General features: G+C 43.8%; 1 protein-coding gene and 1 non-coding gene across 2 annotated transcripts in view; one reads left to right on the plus strand and one right to left on the minus strand.

The window, feature by feature from the left end:
- Positions 1-695: 695 nt before the first annotated feature.
- LOC124619517 (autophagy-related protein 16-1-like) overlaps positions 696-21783 on the minus strand; it is a 127100-nt gene continuing 106012 nt past the window's right edge. The window contains exons 4-5 of the mRNA XM_047145963.1: positions 12705-12851; positions 696-2615 (exon numbers count right to left, since the gene is read on the minus strand). Coding sequence (XP_047001919.1) covers positions 2519-2615; positions 12705-12851 — 244 coding nt within the window. The 3' untranslated portion in view covers positions 696-2518. The remainder of the gene's footprint in view (positions 2616-12704; positions 12852-21783) is intronic.
- On the plus strand, positions 20204-20278 carry Trnat-ugu. The gene has a single exon. It is a non-coding gene; the product is annotated as a tRNA-Thr (tRNA).

Genomic DNA, 21783 nt, shown 5'->3' on the forward strand with positions numbered 1-21783 from the left:
TGATGCCATATGGAGTCATCCCAAATTTCCCTCCAAAAGCAAAAAAATAACAAAATTTCTGTAAATATATATTATTCCAATCATTATGTAGGGAAATACTCGAAAAAATATTTTTTCCCACAAGTAAATAAAAGTTGGGCTGGAAATGGTTAAATATCTACCTATCTTATAGTATTAGAATTTAAGATAATGCATGAGGACCTGAAGTCACTGGATGAAAATTGGCTACAACAATGAATATTCAGCTGCATCAAGAAAATCACCAGATCACCATTAGTTACAATGTTTTTTCTGAAACAATGAGGAGACAGTGCCTATTCCAATCCAGCATTATTTGTATAGAGTGAACAGCAGAATTTTGATCGCCTTGGATACATGAGAACAGATAAACAAAAGGTTTAAATGTCTAGTGCCCATCGCTAAGCATATTTTTATCACACTTGTTTACTATAATTGTAACAAAATGCATGGTTCCTCCTTGTTGGAATGTTGAAGCATTTCAGAGTTTTTTTTTTTTTTTTCATTGAGAGTATAGTAGCAGGGAAGACATTAAAATTATGCAGTTTAAATCATTGGTAAGTAGGTGTGAATGGGATTAACAATTACGCAAGGAACTGTTCCATGTGAGCCATACAAAATGAAACAATCGACAATATTTACGAAATATATTTCATTTCAGACATATGTTCCTAAAATATAACAATGAATTCATGATAAAATAACGAATAATACAATTACAGGTAAGAATTCAGTTCATTAAATCATACATGATATTCATTACAAAGTATTAACACATAAAATTATCGCATATGACTCCAATTTTGGTACTTCTCAGTATTGATGTGTACAAATATATTTCTAGTTTCCAGATATAATGTAATTTTACCCACACCACATGCATACATCAACTAATAAGGCAACACAATACTTTTGTTATCCTTCATTATTTCCTTAAGAACAAGAAAATATGTTTATACTTAATTTTATAGCATCTTATATGCTGTCTTTCGGCCATGAGTATTCATAAATGGCAAAGCATCAGAATTCCACTTTTACAGTCGTATTATAGTATCATGAAAGCCATCTTAGTGTAGGCAATCTTGTACTGTTTAGTGAACAGTACAAAAAACGTGTATTTTCTTACATACTAAACAAGTTCCCAGAAAAAATAAAAATATTTACATATTTCTGTTTGTGATGTTATGTTGAAAACAGCAGAAGGTGCATGCAATAACTTTGGTAACAAAAAACTATTGTCAATGATTTACTGCATTTTGAAGGAAGAGAATAAGACGTTTGTGATAAGAATAGAAGAAGAAGAAGAGGAACAAGTCAGGTTATGCAATGAACGCGATCAAACTCTGCTTTGTGAGTAAAAGGTTAGAGTTTTGTTAAACTCTAGTGTATGGATAAGCAAGTCTTGATTATATTCCACATTGTTGGCAGAGCAAGTAGAAACATTTTCCCAGCTCACCAATTGGACCAGTCACATCAGTGTTTCCTTGCTGAACGCGTATTTCCAGTTATTACGTGCAACACTTTCGCCTTAATCAAAATAAGCGTAACAGACAACTAACTCACAAGCCCATTACAGCTGAATTTGAAACATAAAATAAAAATAAAAACATCTTTGGAGGAACGGTACATGACATCATCTCACAAAAACGTTTAAAATAAAGGCCCACAATAACATAACATTTAAATTTAAAAAAAACGACTTTGCGGCTAAATTCTATGTTCTTCCTACGATTTTTCACAACTACAGTAGTCTCCACAAAAGCAGTCTGATAATCAAAGCGATCGTTCTGCAACTAGAGTGCCAGCACAACACATAACGCCTTACAACTTGGAGGCCGAGAAGTGAACACTGCCGTAAAGTAGCAGCCGTGAAGGCCGCAAGACCATTAGATCCACTGGGTTGGAACTACGTACGGCCCAAATGTGGTATTTGATGATCACTACGGTCTACTTCCGCGGACTCCACAAGTTGCTAAACCAAGATTTATGAGGAATCTGTAAAAGCTTCGCCACTGAAGAAGATTCGGAAAGTAGGGACCGACAAGTCGGAAATATTCGTTAAAATAAAGGCATAATACACGAAACGAAGTTGTTTATTAGTTGATAACGGTCAAAATACGTACTCTTGAACGACAGGCCAACGATATATCACACGACGCTTGCTGAGAAATGTTAATATGATGCCTGCAAAAGTAATATGTGGCAAATGGCAGTGCTAAGAAACGGCGAAGTCTTCATCTAGTTCATCAAAATTTTTAAATAAGAGAAGAGGTGTTCATGCAAAGCAGACGCAGCACAGAAAGATTTTATAACAAGAAAAGTCCAAGCGTCGTTCATAGACTAAGCACGATAGATGGTATATGAAAACTTAAAGATTCGTGCAGATCAAAGACACGAGAATGAAGCTGCGAAGTGTGTTGACAGGCGTCCCTCCGACCGTGGAAGCAGCCGGCGGCAAAGTCGCCCCCGTGATCGGTCGACCTCCTTTGATTGTGCGCTCTCACAAGTCCGTCCAAATTACGGCCTTGCGCTTCTTGTCAACGCTCGCCATGAATGAGCCGTGCGGGTGGAACGACACTGCTGTTACGCCGTTCGACCTGTGAAGAGGAGAGTATGCACAAGTTAATTCAGTGCTGTACTGGTCATCTGAATGGAAAAAAATATTAGTTCCTATGTTACTTTCACTAGGCATAAACTGCTTCTGGATGGCCCAAGTTAACACTAAACTAAGAAGAGAAAGCGGTAATCCTTTGACCGATAATGTCCATGCTATTGTTGCACCACGACGAGACATCAGAAGAGATGCTAGCGAAATATGAACTGACCAGTTCCCTGCGTAGCTCAACCAGAAGTGCGTCTCTGAACTGTCACGTTACAGAACCGGTAGTGGGTTCCCATTTGTGTGGATGAATGGCCATACTGGCATTATGGGGAACTAGAGAGCAGACCAATCGACCAAGGACGCGACGACAAGTGGCATACAAGAGCGATTCACTCCCGCGGAAGATCTCACTGATGTGGCTAGAGGCTTGTCCAAACGTTATTGGAACGAGGTATGAAAGACTGAAGATCTACACAAGGGCACTTGGTATAGGCGAATCCCACTGACTTTACAGAAGGTTCGATGGTATGTTCCAAAGGGAGCTCTGAACTGTAACTTCTCTGGCATAGGGACCACTAGACAGTTTGTGAGGGTCATTACCACGTTGAAATTTAACCACAGCTGCCATGAACAAGATCTTTACAGGCTCTGCCTCATACCGTCACCACAATGCGATTTTAGGATGCTCCAGGACATACGAGTCATATCTTCTTCGGCTGCCCACGATACAGAAGGAAACCCGACTGCCTTATTACGGAGTTGGTAAGTTTGGGTTTGTGTCGCGTCTGTGCGCGCTTGTGGGTGCGCGCGCGAATACATTGTATTTGTGGTGTATCATTTTGGAAAACTCACTTTTTTTTTTTTGCGTTGACTTTCCATATTGAAATCGGCACCTGGAAAAGTGTTAATATCCAAGGAAGGTTCTCGGCGCTTCAGTCCGGAACCGCGCTGCTGCTACGGTCGCAGGTTCGAATCCTGCCTCGGGCATAGATGTGTGTAATGTCCTTAGGTTAGTGAGGGTTAAGTAGTTCTAACTATAGGGGACTGATGACCTCAGATGTTAAGTACCATAGTGCTTAGAGCCATTTCAACCATTTTCGCCAGGAAAATGATAAAACGAATGTTTTTTAAAAACTGTCTAATATATATTTTCTACTAGATATGTCTTCGGCCCGGAATCTTATTGGCTGAAGCAGAATTATCTTCAGTGATCAGTCCCGCTTCGAACGGAGCTCTTATGGCCAGGGAAGACATGCCTGGAGACGCTCCAGACAGCGGTGGGACACCAACCTGACTGTCGCCCGACATACGGTCCGACAAACAAGAGTTGTCTGTGGTGCCGTGCCCTTTGGTTGTCATCCACGGCACACTACAGCACAGCGGTACATCGACGGTATTTTACGTCCCATTTTGTTGCCCTTCATGGCAAGATATCCTTATGTGATTCTTGAAGTTTTCCCGGCGTACTGAATGTTCGATGAGATTTCGGGATTGCAGCCGGATCATGTTAACTTCTTGCCACCATATTTCGGCTGGCAATGGAAGTTTCTGCCACGAAAATCTTGGCCCCAGCGAAAACTACACTCCTGGAAATGGAAAAAAGAACACATTGACACCGATGTGTCAGACCCACCATACTTGCTCCGGACACTGCGAGAGGGCTGTACAAGCAATGATCACACGCACGGCACAGCGGACACACCAGGAACCACGGTGTTGGCCGTCGAATGGCGCTAGCTGCGCAGCATTTGTGCACCGCCGCCGTCAGTGTCAGCCAGTTTGCCGTGGCATACGGAGCTCCATCGCAGTCTTTAACACTGGTAGCATGCCGCGACAGCGTGGACGTGAACCGTATGTGCAGTTGACGGACTTTGAGCGAGGGCGTATAGTGGGCATGCGGGAGGCCGGGTGGACGTACCGCCGAATTGCTCAACACGTGGGGCGTGAGGTCTCCACAGTACATCGATGTTGTCACCAGTGGTCGGCGGAAGGTGCACGTGCCCGTCGACCTGGGACCGGACCGCAGCGACGCACGGATGCACGCCAAGACCGTAGGATCCTACGCAGTGCCGTAGGGGACCGCACCGCCACTTCCCAGCAAATTAGGGACACTGTTGCTCCTGGGGTATCGGCGAGGACCATTCGCAACCGTCTCCATGAAGCTGGGCTACGGTCCCGCACACCGTTAGGCCGTCTTCCGCTCACGCCCCAACATCGTGCAGCCCGCCTCCAGTGGTGTCGCGACAGGCGTGAATGGAGGGACGAATGGAGACGTGTCGTCTTCAGCGATGAGAGTCGCTTCTGCCTTGGTGCCAATGATGGTCGTATGCGTGTTTGGCGCCGTGCAGGTGAGCGCCACAATCAGGACTGCATACGACCGAGGCACACAGGGCCAACACCCGGCATCATGGTGTGGGGAGCGATCTCCTACACTGGCCGTACACCACTGGTGATCGTCGAGGGGACACTGAATAGTGCACGGTACATCCAAACCGTCATCGAACCCATCGTTCTACCATTCCTAGACCGGCAAGGGAACTTGCTGTTCCAACAGGACAATGCACGTCCGCATGTATCCCGTGCCACCCAACGTGCTCTAGAAGGTGTAAGTCAACTACCCTGGCCAGCAAGATCTCCGGATCTGTCCCCCATTGAGCATGTTTGGGACTGGATGAAGCGTCGTCTCACGCGGTCTGCACGTCCAGCACGAACGCTGGTCCAACTGAGGCGCCAGGTGGAAATGGCATGGCAAGCCGTTCCACAGGACTACATCCAGCATCTCTACGATCGTCTCCATGGGAGAATAGCAGCCTGCATTGCTGCGAAAGGTGGATATACACTGTACTAGTGCCGACATTGTGCATGCTCTGTTGCCTGTGTCTATGTGCCTGTGGTTCTGTCAGTGTGATCATGTGATGTATCTGACCCCAGGAATGTGTCAATAAAGTTTCCCCTTCCTGGGACAATGAATTCACGGTGTTCTTATTTCAATTTCCAGGAGTGTATCTGGGATTCAGTAATTAAATAATCTGTGGAGATACGCCTAGCGCAAAATCTTATAAATCGTGATGGCGGTTTTCAACTGGACAAGGCTTGGGACCCGGTGATCTCTCTAATTTCCTGTGAGAGAAGACATTTTATTCATAATGACACGGCTGGCAACATCTGACGTCTGTTTCTAACGTCGCGGGCGCGCATTCCGATACAGGGCCGACATGTAGTCCTCACCTTTACGCATGCGCCTGCGCGCCACAGATAGACGACGCTCCTGTGACGGAGGCCAATGCGCATGCGTCTTCGCGCCAATTTTTTGCTATAAAGTTGACTCCGAGAACTTGCAGTCTCCAGTGACGGTCACTCACCTGAAGATGGCTGGACGATTGCCAGCCGAAATATCGTGGCAAGAAGTCAACATGATCCTGCTGCAATCTCGAAATCCCATCGAACAAGATAATGTCAGCCCACATACGGCGAGAGTTTGTATTGCTTATCTTCGTGTTTGATATACCAGAACGTGGCCAGAAAGGTCACCGGATCTCTCCTCAATTAAGATCGTTTGGAGCACTAAGGGTAGGGCCTTCCAAACCAGCTTTGGATTTTGACGATCTAACGCACCAATTGGACAAAAATGGCTCTGAGCTCTATGCGACTTAACTTCTGAGGTCATCAGTCGCCTAGAACTTAGAACTAATTAAACCTAACTAACCTAAGGACATCACACACATCCATGTCCGAGGCAGTATTCGAACCTGCGACTGTAGCGGTTACTCGGTGCCAGACTGTAGCGCCTAGAACCACTCGGCCACTCCGGCCGGCCCAATTGGACAGAATCTGGTACAATACTCCCTCAGAAAGACATCAAAACACTCTTATCAGTCAACGCTAAACGTCCGTAGCTCGTGGTCTAGTGGCTAGCGTTGCTGCGTCTGGATCACGACGTCCCGGGTTCGATTCCCGGCCGGGTTGGAGACTTTCTCTGCCTGAGGACTGGGTGTTTGTGTTGTCCTCATCAGTGCATCATCAGCATCATCATCATTATTTGTGACAGTGGCAAGATTGGACTGAGTACAAATTGGGACTTTGTACTGGAGCTAATGACCGCGCAGTTGAGCGCCCCACTAACCAACCATCATCATCATCATCATCAATGCCAAACCGAATAAATGTTTGCATAAAGGCCAAAGGAAGACCAATGTGATACTGACTTATTCAACTTGTGAAACTCTTTCTCTTGAATAAATCAACCAATGTTTCTGAAATTGTAATCTTATGTTTGTGTGTACATATACATTGCATCTACCGATTTCTGTCCCATTCGGATAATTTCTTCGTAATTCATCTTTTTTTTCTGAGAGTGTAGTTGGGTGCGTACTCAAGCAGATACGATATTTGACCGCAGGACTCCAATCTGAGCTAGAATAGCATAATAACTGAAATGGAAACATCTCACATGTAACTCACCATTTCATCTGAAGTACATTTCTTGTCAGGAAATGCCTTAAATGAAAGATCTATATCTCATCTTGCAAAATTTGCAGATGATGTTGTTGCCACATTTAGCAAAGATATTGATATAGTAGAGCTAGTTAAGGAAACAGCTGGTTTCAAGTTCCAAGTGAAAGAGATGATGACCACTGACTGGCTCCCCAAACGGATATTTTGTAAGATTTTTTTTTTTTTTTTTGCTAGTAAGGGTTAAGGAATGCTTATTTAAACATCAAGAGTTTTGAGGATATTTAGAACAATGCCGTCACGCAGTATCTTGTGAACGCAGTTTCAACAAATAAAAGATTAATAGAAACGATACTGAAGGTAGAGTATGGCTGAAATAAAACTGTCAGACTTAAGATATCCTGTCAATAGCATACGACACTGTCAAAAAAAAATGGTTCAAATGGCTCGGAGCACTATGGGACTTAACTAATGTGGTCATCAGTCCCCTAGAACTTAGAACTACTTAAACCTAACAAACCTAAGGACATCACACACATCCATGCCCGAGGCAGGATTCGAACCTGCGACTGTAGCAGTCGCGCGGTTCCGGACTGCGCGCCTAGAACCGCTAGACCACCGCGGCCGGCTACGACACTGTCGCTAAACTTGTCTTCAATAACATAACCGATGCGGAAACGGATTTTTTTCTAGTCTGAATCACAGCCCTTTTTCTTTTATTTGTAATTAGTAATGCGTTGTTGTCACGGTCTTCAGTCCGGAGACTGGTTTGATGCAGCTCTCCATGCTACTCTACCCTGTGCAAGCTTCATCTCTCAGTACCTACTGCAACCTACATCCTTCTGAATCTGCTTAGTGTATTCATCTCTTGGTCTCCCTCTACGATTTTTATCCTCCACGCTGCCCTCCAATACTAAATTGGAGATCCCTTGGCACCTCGGAACATGTCGTACCAACCGATCCCTTCTTCTAGTAATTAGTAATTTATGCACTGTTATTAAATTCATGATGAGTTAATAAAATATGCCCTGCGAGGTACATTACACTAAATTCAGTGTACAGTAGCGGCCATATGGAACAAGACATACATTTTATTGTGTGCTGTACTATTCATCAATAAACAGTGCCTGACAAAGAAAGTGAAGCACAAAGAAAACATGATCATATGTCAATGTAACTTCGTACACATACGGCAGATATGTAAATGATTAGAGCTCCAATTCTCTGTGACAGGTAGCACGGTCGCCAGAGCGCATTAGTGGTTTACTCGTAGTGTTGTTAGCAGGTCTGGTAGGGTATATAAGGGGCGTGGAGAACGTCACATCTTGAGTGAGCGTTTTGACGGACACGCAGATAACGCTTACTTGTACGAGACAGCATCATCAGCACCTGACAGACTTTGTAAAGGGCCTCGCTGTGGGCTTCCATTTGGCTGGCAGGACAAATCGTGCAGTATTCAGATTCATGGGGTATTCAGATGCGAGAGTGCCCTGATGAAGGACTGCATGGAAATTTGACGGCAGGCATACTCATAGTGGAAGTTTCGGTGAATCTCGATTGACCACTCCTCCACATCTGCACCTGCCACCTGTGAAGAAGTGATGAACTCCCAGCAACATTCTGTGATGTCCCATACCATTAGTCAGAGACTATCGGCAGTCAGGTGTCCGCCCCTGGTACCTAAGTGGTCAGCGCGACGGAATGTCATGCCTAACGGCCCGGGTTCGATTCCCGGCTGGGTCGGAGATTTTCTCCGTTCACGGACTGGGTGTTGTGTTATCCTTATCATTATCATCTCCATCGGCATGCAAGTCGCCGAAGTGGCGTCAACTCGAAAGACTTGCACCAGGCGAACGGTCTACCCGACGGCAGGCCCTAGCCACACGGCATTTCCATTTTTTTTATTTTTTTCCAGTCAGGTTAGGGAATTACTGTTTCATGCGTAGGTTCCCGTTAGCAACACAACACAAACGGCTGTGCCTGGAGTAATGCCATGACTGCAAAGTGTGGACTTCATGTGAATGGTGTCACACTGTGTTTCGTCACGGATCGCAGTTCTCCATATGCCAAATAACCGTCGTTGGCGAGCACAGCAGCGACCCGAGGAGAGGTCTTCATGCGAGATATGGGTATCCATTGGCAATGACGTCAGGTCATGCCTGGTAACGACTGCGAGACCTATGAAATCACAGTGGTAGTGTTGTGGATGACTTCATACACAATATTAAGGAGAGATGGGCTACAGAGAGGTGCGACAACGGTCACTGTGAGAAAGATGGACAGGTGCAAAAATGATTAGTGAACAAGCTAAGCATGTCATTCTCAATGGAGAGAAGTCTTCCGAAGTAAGAGTAATTTCAGGTGTGCCGCAGGGGAGTGTCGTAGGACCGTTGCTATTCACAATATACATAAATGACCTTGTGGATAACATCGGAAGTTCACTGAGGCTTTTTGCGGATGATGCTGTAGTATATCGAGAGGTTGTAACAATGGAAAATTGTACTGAAATTCAGGAGGATCTGCAACGAATTGACGCATGGTGCAGGGAATGGCAACTGAATCCCAATGTAGACAAGTGTAATGTGCTGCGAATACACAGAAAGAAAGATCCTTTATAATTTAGCTACAATATAGGTCAGCAACCGGAAGCAGTTAATTCCATAAATTGTCTGTGAGTAGGCATTAGGAGTGATTTAAAATGGAATGACCATATAAAATTAATCGTCGGTACAGCAGATGCCAGACTGAGATTCATTGGAAGAATCCTACGGAAATGCAGACCGAAAACAAAGGAAGTAGGTTACAGTACACTTGTTCGCCCACTGCCTGATTATTGCTCACTAGTGTGGGATCCGTACCAAATAGGGTTGATAGAAGAGATAGAGAAGATCCAACGGAGAGTAGCGCGCTTCGTTACAGGATCATTTAGTAATCGCGAAAGCTTTACAGAGAAGATAGATAAACTCCAGTGGAAGACTCTGCAGGAGAGACGCTCAGTAGCTCGGTACGGGCTTTTGTTGAAGTTTCGAGAACATACCTTCACCGAGGAGTCAAGCAGTATATTGCTCCCTCCTGCGTATATCTCGCGAAGAGACCATGAGGATAAAATTAGAGAGATTAGAGCCCACACAGAGGCATACTGACAATCCTTCTTTCCTCGAACAATACAAGACTGGAATAGAAGGGAGAACCGATAGAGGTACTCAAGGTACCCTCCGCGACACACCGTCAGGTGGCTTGCGGAGTATCGATGTAGTTGTAGATGTAACACAACAAACAGAAGACTCGTTATAGATGATGCAACAGGAAACAAAATCCAGCTATTGACTTCCCAAGGAAGTGACTCCAGGCACGAGTGGTGTCAGGCACTGCCATTGGCTCTCCTATATTGCTGTGACAGAGGGCACTAGAAGTACAGAGCCGCTACATGCGTAGCTCAACACGCGTGCTCCATTACGTCTGCAGGATCTCGCACGGCCGCTATTGGCGTCTCAGGTAAACTTGCAGTTCCACTGCTATGGGGACGTCCTGCATCCTCATGTGTTACCTCTCATGTGGCAGTATCGTGGTGCCAGTTCTAAACAGGAAAATGGTCGTCCATACGTGGCAAGTGTCTGTATTGACTGTCTTCGTGGTGTTGAGGTACAGCCATGCCAGCAACATCCCTACAGGTGTCCCTGACATAATACGTGTGGGACATATGGGACCAGTTTGGATGTCAACTTTGTCCCAGTGCCAGTGTACAGGATATCATTTACAACAGTTGTCAACAAGCTTGCCTCAGGAGAGTATCCACTGCTTTATAACAGCCTTCCCAACGGAACCAGTGGATGCATCCAGACCAGAGGCGGAGCAACGCCATATTGATAAGTGGGCCCGCACTCCCAAGTTCTCTGGAAATTTCACTCGATTTTTTAACCTCTGAAATAACATTACACACCCTCTAAACCTGTGCTGTTTCCTCCTACCCTTATGGGTGCTCAACTTTCTTTTTTTTTTTTTTTTTTTTTTTTTGTCAGGCAGTATACAGGGTGTTACAAAACGGTATGGCCAAACTTTCAGGAAACATTCCTCACACACAAAGAAAGAAAATATGTTATGTGGACATGTGACCGGAAACGCTTACTTTCCATGTTATTACTTCTCTTCAAATCACATTAATCATGGAATGGAAACACACAGCAACAGAACGTACCAGCGTGACTTCAAACACTTTGTTACAGGAAATGTTCAAAATGTCCTCCGTTAGCGAGGATACATGCATCCACCCTCAGTCGCATGGAATCCCTGATGCGCTGATGCAGCCCTGGAGAATGGCGTATTGTATCACAGCCGTCCACAAAACGAGCACGAAGAGTCTCTACATCTAGTACCGTGGTTGCGTAGACAAGAGCTTTCAAATGCCCCCATAAATGAAAGTCAAGAGGGTTGAGGTCAGGAGAGCGTGGAGGCCATGGAATTGATCCGCCTCTACCAATCCATCGGTCACCGAATCTGTTGTTGAGAAGCGTACGAACACTTCGACTGAAATGTGCAGGACCTCCATCGTGCAAGAACCACATGTTGTGTCGTACCTGTAAAGGCACATGTTCTAGCAGCACAGGTAGAGTATCCCGTATGAAATCATGATAACGTGCTCCACTGAGCGTAGGTGGAAGAACATGGGGCCCAATCAAGACATCACCAACAATGCCTGCCCAAACGTTCAGAGAAAATCTGTGTTGATGACGTGATTGCACAACTGCGTGCGGATTCTCGTCAGCCCACACATGTTGATTGTGAAAATTTACAATTTGATCACGTTGGAATGAAGCCTCACCGTAGAGAGAACATTTGCACTGAAATGAGGATTGACACATTGTTGGATGAACCATTCGCAGAAGTGTACCCGTGGAGGCCAATCAGCTGCTGATACTGCCTGCACACGCTGTACATGGTACGGAAACAACTGGTTCTCCCGTAGCACTCTCCATACAGTGACGCGGTCAACGTTACCTTGTACAGCAGCAACTTCTCTCACGCTGACATTAGGGTTATCGTCAACTGCACAAAGAATTGCCTCGTCCATTGCAGGTGTCCTCGTCGTTCTAGGTCTTCCCCAGTCGCGAGTCATAGGCTGGAATGTTACGTGCTCCCTAAGACGCCGATTAATTGCTTCGAACGTCTTCCTGTCGGGACACCTTCGTTCTGGAAATCTGTCTCGACAGAAACGTACCGCGCCACGGCTATTGCCCCGTGCTAATCCATACATCAGATGGCCATCTGCCAACTCCGCATTTGTAAACATTGCACTGACTGCAAAACCACGTTCGTGATAAACACTAACCTGTTGATGTTACGTACTGATGTGCTTGATGCTAGTACTGTAGGGCAATGAGTCGCATGTCGACACAAGCACCGAAGTCAACATTACCTTCCTTCAATTGGGCCAACTGGTGGTGAATCGAGGAAGTACAGTACATACTGACGAAACTTAAATGAGCTCTAACATGGAAATTAAGCGTTTCCGGACATATGTCCACATAACATCTTTTCTTTATTTGTGTGTGAGGAATGTTTCCTGAAAGTTTGGCCGTAGCTTTTTGTAACACCCTGTGCACAATTTTAAAACCCCCGTGGCCGCGCCACTCACCCGTGCTCCTGCAGCGTGTGCTCCAGCTCGCCGGTGGCGACGGCCCAGACGAGCAGCGAGCCGTCCGCGGAGCCGGCCGCCACGTGCCGCCCGTCGGCGCTGAAGGCGGCGCGCGCCCAGTCGCACACCACGCGGAAGTTCTCCGCCCTGCACAGCACCACCACACAGACGTCACTCTCCTATCAGCACAGTCCTACTATCGTCACTCTAAATATTTATTTTATTTATTATAATGAGATCAGGACCCTCTTATACATGACACTAGCCACCTTATCTTTTACATTACATTCATTGCAAGACATGGCCTATGCTATAAAAGGTCTTACGTGAAATATGGACTCAAATAATAACAATATAATTCACTCAAGAGTAATATCACATATACATAGACTGGAGCAACGAATGAAAATGTGTACCAAGACTGGGATTCGAACCTATGCCTCCTGCTCGTTAGGCAGATCCGCTAACCAGTACGCCACTCTGGCAGAGAGGCTTTGCACTATGCACGTAGTACCCCCTAACACGCCTCTCTTCTAAATCCAAATTCACATTCATGCATGAGTCCACTTGGTATTCTCCCTTAACTCGAACACCACTGCAGGGACTCTTCACTGTATTGGAATAGCAGACAACCCTGCAGGTAGGGCAGTCTCAGCTACGATTAGTCATCTTGAGTATCAATACCAGGTGTACCGGTATGAAATGAGCGTTTTTTTGTGAAAATGAAACACTAATTTTGAATTGAAAAGTAAAAACATTTATTTCAAAGTACTGACCATTGCTTTCTATACATTTTGACCACCTTTCTGGCAATTTGTGGACACCACGCCAATAGAAATGTTCGTCTTTTGAAGCAAACCAATCAGACACCCAATTTCCGACTTCTTCGTAGGAATCGAAGTGTTCCTCAGCCAATGCAAGTCCCATTGATGAAAACAAATGGTAGTCGGAAGGGGCCAAGTCTGGTGAATACGGCGGGTGGGGTAGCAGCTCCCAGCGAAGTGTTTTGATTGTATCCTGAACCAGTTTTGCTTTGTGTGCAGGTGCATTGTCGTGTAAAAAAGCTACTTTGCCATATCTTCTGGCCCATTCTGGGCTTTTGTCGGTCAATGCATAGTTCAAATTGATCATTTGTTGTCTGTAGCGATTAGTATTCACAGTTTAACCTGGTTTTAGCTCAAGATACACCACACCTTTCTGATCCCCCCGAACACAGAGCACTGTCTTCTTGCCCAATCGATCTGGTTTTGCAGTCGATGTTGCTGGTTCTCCTGGATTAACCCATGATTTTTCCCGTTTAGGATTCTTAAAATAAATCCATTTTTCATCGCCAGTAACAATTCTATGCAAAATTGATTTTCTTTCATGTCTTTGAAGCAAAATTTGACAAATGGTTTTTCGGTTTTCCATCTGTCTTTCATTCAATTCATGTGGCACCCATTTTCCACACTTTTCGATCTTTCCCATAGCTTTCAAACGGTCAGAAATTGTTTGTTGTGGAACATTTAGCATTTCTGCCATTTGCTTCTGACTCATAAGTATCATCTTCATACAATATTGCTTGCAATTCGATGTCTTCGAACTTTTTTTGGTGGTCTTCCACGTTCTTAATTTCTTACATCAAAATCATTATTTCTGAACCGTTGAAATGATCTTTTGCGTATTGCTTTTGATAGAGCATGATCACCATATGCCTCGACAAGCATTCGATGCGACTCTGCAGCACTTTTTTTCAAATGAAAACAAAAAATTAATGCTTTCCGCAAATCATCACTTTCTGGTACGATGAAAACATATGATGTTGTTTGTTCCATGAATTGATGTATACAAAATATCTTTGACAGATGTTATACCAACCAAATAAAAAAAATTAAGGCTCGTTCACAACAAATGTTCCCTATTGACACATTTCTATCTTAACGCTCATTTCATACCGGTACACCTAGTAAACCGCTTCAGCTGCACTTAGTCCTTTACTATTGCATCACTGCTGGTTTCGTGGCACTACATTTGAGGTGAACATATAACTAAAACATCAGAGCTAAAATTCTCCGAACTTTGTATCCAATATTCGTTGTCCATCAGAACAAAACACCGCTAAAACGCAGTATGTCATAGAAAAAAAACAGTCGGATTCCAATGTAGTGGATGGGTCCACTTCTTCAGTCTTTTAACGATGTTTTGCTCTGACGGACAACATATATCGGATAGAAAGTTCCGAGATTTTAGCTATAATGTTTTAGTTGTAAGTTCACCTGAAGATGCACCTTTCTGTGCCGCTAAACCGGCAGTGATCTAATAATAAAGGAACAAATACAACTAAATCGGTTCATTAATGTAGTGGAATAGCATCTCAGCACAAACGTTTGAGACCTGAAAAGATCTCTGGAAGCCTATTGCTTAACTTGATTAATGCAACTATTCCTGGGTTTTAGGCAGGAGTTCTTTCGTTGATCAGGTGCAGCAATACAGATGGAGACCCTCTGCAGTGCCGTTCGAGTTTAGGGGGAACGCCAAGAGGGCTGAGGCGTGAATGGGAATTCGGATTGAGGAGGGAGGCGAGCTAGGGTAGTCCGTGCATCGTGCAAAGCCACCGTGCCGTAGTGGCGTAGTGGCCAGCGCATCTGCCTGATAAGCAGAAGACACAGGTTCGAATCCCGATCTTGGTACAACTTTTCATTTGTTGCTTCTGTTTCCATATATACATGACAGGCATACGAGACTTGGAAACGTGTCTGGAACCGTATGGTTTCATTTGAGAACCAGTCTACTTAGGATACCGCAATTTGGATTCCTGAACCGTTGCTCAACTCAGAATGCTATTTATACATTCACTAACCAAAAAGTTAGAGAGGCTGCAAATGACAACGTCAAGATTGGAAGCCAAATGAATTGTCCAAGACAGTCTACCCCTTAACACAACCAAGCGGCAATTACAAGCTACACAATGTACCAGGTAGAAGCTCGCCCGGTGTCATGTAGGTCGTTTCCCTCCTGCACCTCCCACATTTCCCGCTGACTTGCAAATAGCTAAGTGATTTGTTTACCCGCGGTGACAAACAATAATATGTTCACCGGGGGCGACAACACGACAGAAACTCTGACCGCGGCCGGGCGCTGGTCGGAACACGGTGTATCTGCTGGCTAAATGTGAAAGCACGTACTGTTTAATTGAATCGCGGAACGGCAAAAACCCGCCGGCCCGCCTACGTGCACACATGTCAACATGCGAATTTAGCCCTGCGCGTCGCCAGCCCGTATCTGACAACGTGCGCACGCGGTGTCATTTCGTAAGCGCGTGCTTCCCGGCGAAATTTCGTTTGTTGCACGACCAGTTCGTGATATACTGTCGGTCTGTAGTAATAAGCTGTCACGGCGGGAACATACCGCAAACGAAGCCATCCTGATGGCGCAATTTCGATACCTGGCAAAATCGGGAAAGCTTTAGCATGCTACGCAAATGTGTGCCACGATGGGGAAAACGAAAGTTATTAAAACATGATCGTCTTTTTACCTTCTTTCAATGTGACTTCGGTTGAAACACGAGCAAGCATACCTATTCTTTTTGTCTGTAATAGCGGTACACTCGCGTACAAAAAGACTTTTACGATCCGTTTGCCGTGACGAGTGGCAATGTATTACCAAAGAGATCTGCATGGCACTGTATATAACACATTACATTATGCAAGCGTCTCTACCTCCTGAACTGCCGCAAGGGACAATAGCAAAACATTTTACTAAAAGTAAACCACAAAAATCCCCACATAAATAGTGAAATTTCAAGCTTACGATGAAACTATTATTTTTTTTCATAGTACTCCTTCGACGAGAAACAATAATAACGATAACATAGCTCACTGAAATGCAATTTGAAAACAGAAGACTGGGCTTCTGATTAAAAGCGAGCGCACTGTAATGTTTTCTTTATGCATTTTTATTCCAGTGAACCGTTGTATCTATGACACATGGTCATGGATCATATCCACAGATAACTAGAACCGTTTTTAAGAAAAATATTCATCTGTGGCGATAGAAATTTCTAAGTGTGACTATCGAAAAGTCTAAGTGTGACTATCGAAAAGAGCGTCGGACAGTTCATTAATAATAGACGCTCGCCTGATACATTCTTTTCGCAGTCTACACAATGAGCTTCTTAAGCAGGGGAGAGGCAAAATAATAGTGTACAATCAAAATGTTTAATTTTTCAAGCTGTCCTTTCATATTATATGTAGGAAACAAGTTGCACGTTGATCAACTTACTATTGTTTTACACGCATTGTTTTTATCGGAAAAGGCGTGTCAAATTCGAAATACGCAAATTATTACGTGTTTGTTCGACGAAGGCTCGCACTTGTAATATACAAAATATTTTTACATTTTAATGCCGTATGAGGATGGTTGGACATACACTCGCAAGCCCTCAAAACTGATAATGTTATTATTATTATTATTATTATTATTATTATTATTATTATTACACGCTTTTGCTCTTAATACAATGTTGCAGGACTGTTCCTTTTTTTCTTGTTCCCTTCTTCTTTGTTTCTTCCCAAAAGTCTTCATTTTTTGACTGTGTTCTTTTTTTCCTTGTTATGTTCATATTTTCCCTGTTTTCTTCCTCTCTTTTAGTTCAAACTACGAGTTCATAATTTTGTTTCTGAATTTTTATCTTTCGTTCATCATTTCCCTATTAATTCCTGATTGTTTTAATCTTCTTCTATTTTTTTGAAGGAAACTGCTTTTTATTCAGCTGTTTACAATATCAAAAATCTTTGTGAGTCTATTGTTCATTCTATGTATGTGTCCATAAAATGTTAGTCGGCCTTTTCTGATCATGTCTGTCAGTCTGCACGTGCGCTCGTATGATACTTTGGTTGGCTTCTTCATCCATGTACCATCTGCGTGTATTGCTCCAAAAAAAATTTCCAGGATTTTAAATTCTATTTTTTCTGACTCTGTGATTCCCAATGCTCCGACTGTGGTCGTTTCCGATGCGTAGAGTGTTTCTGGTAGTACAGCTCTATTATAGTGCCTCAGTTTCGCCTGCCTCGATATGTTTCTTTTATTGTAGTGCGTCCTTGTGAGTTTGTACGCTTTCTGAAGTTTTTCTGATCGTTCTATGTTGGATTCCTTTATATACTTGATTTTTTTCTATTCTGTTAACCTTACCGTATTTACGGTGCATGACTCGTGTCCTATGTATTGCGTTATCTCATGTAATATCTGAAAACTGTTTTGGCTGAGACTTCGTGTAAGTATTCCAGTGCTTTCTGTGTCGTGCTGCTGATTATTGCCACATCATCTGTAATTTCTTGATTTTGTTGTTTGCACTGTTTACGTAATTGAATCCCTTTTACTTTTTCTTCCCACTGTTTGATATTTTGTCCAAGACCATGTTGAACAAAAGCGGCGAGAAACCATCTCCTTGTCTGACCCTTGTATGTATCTCGATTGGTTCTGACGTTTCTCCATAAATTTTATTTCGGGTGTGGTGTCTGTGGAATGCCTATTGTAACGATATTCTTCTTGTGTGTCAAAGAGTGTCTGCTTGTCTATGGAATCTTAGAGCACTTTCATGTAGGCCACCTTAACGTCACGAACGTGACGACCGTGTTACCCGTCTGACATTCAAGAGTGTTTGTAGGTTCCTAATCTGTTCAACTCAGGATCTTCCTTTTCTAAAGCCCGCTTGGCATTCACCTACCTTTGTGTCAGCGTGTGGTTCTAGTCTGTTGAGTAATGCCTTCGCGAGAGTTTTGTCTAGAGACCGATAATACTGAGATACCTCTGTAATCATTAAGATCTATCTTGTCGTCATTTTTGTGAAGGGGATAATCAAACGCGCATTTCCGTTCCTGTGGGATTTTCCCTGTAACCTGTATTTCTGTCAGAATATGGTAATGGTTCAAATGGCTCTAAGCACTATGGGACTTAACATCTGAGGTCATCAGACCCCTAGACTCAGGTTTAAGTAGTTCTAATTAACCTAAGGACATCACATACATCCATGTCCGAGGCAGAATTCGAACCTACGACCGCAGCAGCAGCGCGGTTCCGGACTGAAGCGCCTAGAACAGCTCGGCCACAGCGGCCGGCAATATGGCAATTGTTTTACAATAAACAACTCTTAAAAGTAACTGGTTGTTGGATTTTTTTCCAAAAGTAAGTTGCCTGTTATACGTCGTATTTCATAACCTTACACTACGTGAGTCTGAACAAGAAACTTTTCCAATTGGTGACTTTAGTTTTTCTGAGATGAGGTGTGCTTCTACAAATTAAAAATGAGCGCCTATCAGCTGAAAGAATAATCGAAATATGATAGTAGAATGTGGAAAACACGCTTTTTGATGGTGTTTAGTGACTACGTGTTACCAAAAACCGATAAAAATTAAAAATATGCAAATGGCAAATTGAAAATAAAAATAAATTACTTTCTATTTATGTCTAATTCGAGGACTGTGGAAATCACCGCATTCTCTTCTGAAAAAAGATGAAATTTAAAGTAAAACGTAGCTCCTTTTACTGTCAGTTTCTCATTGTCCAACACATCGTTAATCTTCAATGGATGAAGGAGATGACAGAGCTATAACTACGCCAACGTCACTTAGTGCTCTCCTGCGTGGTAGAAACGTGATTCCGAAGGCTCTCGAGTAGTCTGCGTTCCTGGTGGAACTACCAGTCTCAAACTATCGGCACCCAAACAAGTTCGATTGGATTTAAGTCTCGAGATTTTGCGGATCACTTCAACGATGATACTTCGGAATGACAGTTCACAAAATTTTTGCCTGTTTTCGATGTGAGCACGCTCTTCTTATCGAGCATGAAATCGATGATAGTCATCTCTTCTGCTGGATCAAGAGACCGAACAATCGGCAGCATATATTCTTCTATAACGTGGATGTACTACTCCAAATGCATCCTGAACGTTACTAATTCTCTCATTCCAGCTGTGGTCATCCAATTTCAAGCTTATCCTCCTATTTTGTTTAGTGACAGCTGTGTGTTCTGGAGAGTAGTTTGTGTTGTCGGATCTCCATAAAGACAAAATTAGAATTATATTAATACCTTCAGCTGCTGACGGGCGTTGATATATATATATATATATATACCAACGAGGACAGGTGAAAATGTGTGCCCCGACCGGGACTCGAACCCGAGATCTCCCGCTTACATGGCAGACGCTCTATCCATCTGAGCCACCGTGGGCACAGAGGATAGTGCGACTGCAGGGACCTTCTCGCGCACGCCTCCAGCGAGACCCACATTCCCACCTTGTGCGTCCACACACTACATTCGTAGTGTCCCAGCCCAACACAGTGTGGACATACATGTCCACACACTACATTCGTAGTGTCCCAGCCCAACACAGTGTGGACATACATGTCCACACACTACATTCGTAGTGTCCCAGCCCAACACAGTGTGGACATACAAGGAGAGAACGTGGGTCTCGCGGGAGGCGTGCGCGAGAAGGTCCCTGCAGTCGCACTATCCTCAGTGCCCTCGGTGGCTCAGATGGATAGAGCGTCTGCCATGTAAGCGGGAGATCCCGGGTTCGAGTCCCGGTCGGGGCACACATTTTCACCTGTCCCCGTTGATATATATCATCGCGCGTCGGACATGTCCGAAAGAACAGACATCATATCCATAAAAGACAGTCTGTAGTCTTAGTCAGAATGAGAAAAAGTCGTGCCCCGATTCCAGAAGTCGAGTCCCAGATAGGGTTGCGATCGTCAAAAGCAGAAAATCCGGACTCGGTGTTATATTTAGCCGCACAAATAGCCCTAAAAGCAGAACTACCTGTTTCAAATAGAGTCACATGGGTATTTTCGCTTGTATACTGATAAATAATTACAGACAACTTTTTGCGAGATCAAACTTAAACGTGGTAGCAATCAGTAAACAGCCTTATTATTTCGCAATTACGGTAGCACTTTAGTTGTATAGTCTTCTCAATAGCACAGTGCCCTCCCTAGTGACAAAATAAAGTATAAAAGTTCTTCATTTAACAATATAAAAACTATCTGTATTACTGTGACTGGAAACGAAAAGATATTCAACACGTCTGGTCATTTCAGTGTAAACAACAGTAATATGTACTTAAGTATTGACATTTCTCATTTGAACCCACTTTACCACGAACGTTATTTTTCTTGGAAATCATTTTGTGGTCTCTTGAAAGGATAATTTTAAATTACTCAATAACATTATCTTTGCGACTGTTCGGTTTGCAGTTTATTGGTACTTTTATCCATTGGGCGTTTATAAAAGGGAATACACCTTCGTAGTTTGTATTATGTCCCGGAATTGCAAAGTAATATTCCGTCAATTTCAATAATTTAGAATAAAATTCTTCATTATAATGTGATTTGAAATAGGCTGTCCACACTCCATACGCCTAAAGCTTTCTAAAGAAAGAGGCGTCTTTTTTCCAAGAATTTCATGAAATTTTGCCACTGATCAAAGAATTTACTGGCACCGACCTTCATGTTCTTTCTAGATTAGCACTTGTTGTTGTATCTATAGCCTTACGGTATTTCTCATAATTTCTCCTTAGACTTATTTCTGGCGCTTATGTCATTAGCTTGTAAACGGTTAAAAAAATGGTTCAAATGGCTCTGAGCACTAGTAACATCTGAGGTCATCAGTCAAAAAATGGCTCTGAGCACTATGGGACTTAACATCTGTGGTCATCAGTCCCCTAGAACTTAGAACTACTTAAACCTAACTAACCTAAGGACATCACACACATCCATGCCCGAGGCAGGATTCGAACCTGCGACCGTAGCAGTCGCGCGGTTCCGGACTGCGCGCCTAGAACCGCGAGACCACCGCGGCCGGCGGTCATCAGTCCCCTAAACTTAGAACTACTTAAACCTAACTAACCTAAGGACATCACACACATCCATGGCCGAGGCAGGATTATAACCTGCGACCGCAACAATAGCTCGGTTCCAGACTGAAGCGCCTAGAACCGCTCGGCCACAGCGGCCGGCTTTGTAAACGGTGTTCTTGTGCATTCTCTACTTGATCGCTAAGAAGCCGAACAAAAGTCGAACACGATGGACTTGTAGCCGGA

The sequence above is a fragment of the Schistocerca americana genome, chromosome 6, assembly GCF_021461395.2.
Source record: "Schistocerca americana isolate TAMUIC-IGC-003095 chromosome 6, iqSchAmer2.1, whole genome shotgun sequence".
NCBI classification, from domain to species: Eukaryota; Metazoa; Arthropoda; class Insecta; order Orthoptera; family Acrididae; genus Schistocerca; species Schistocerca americana.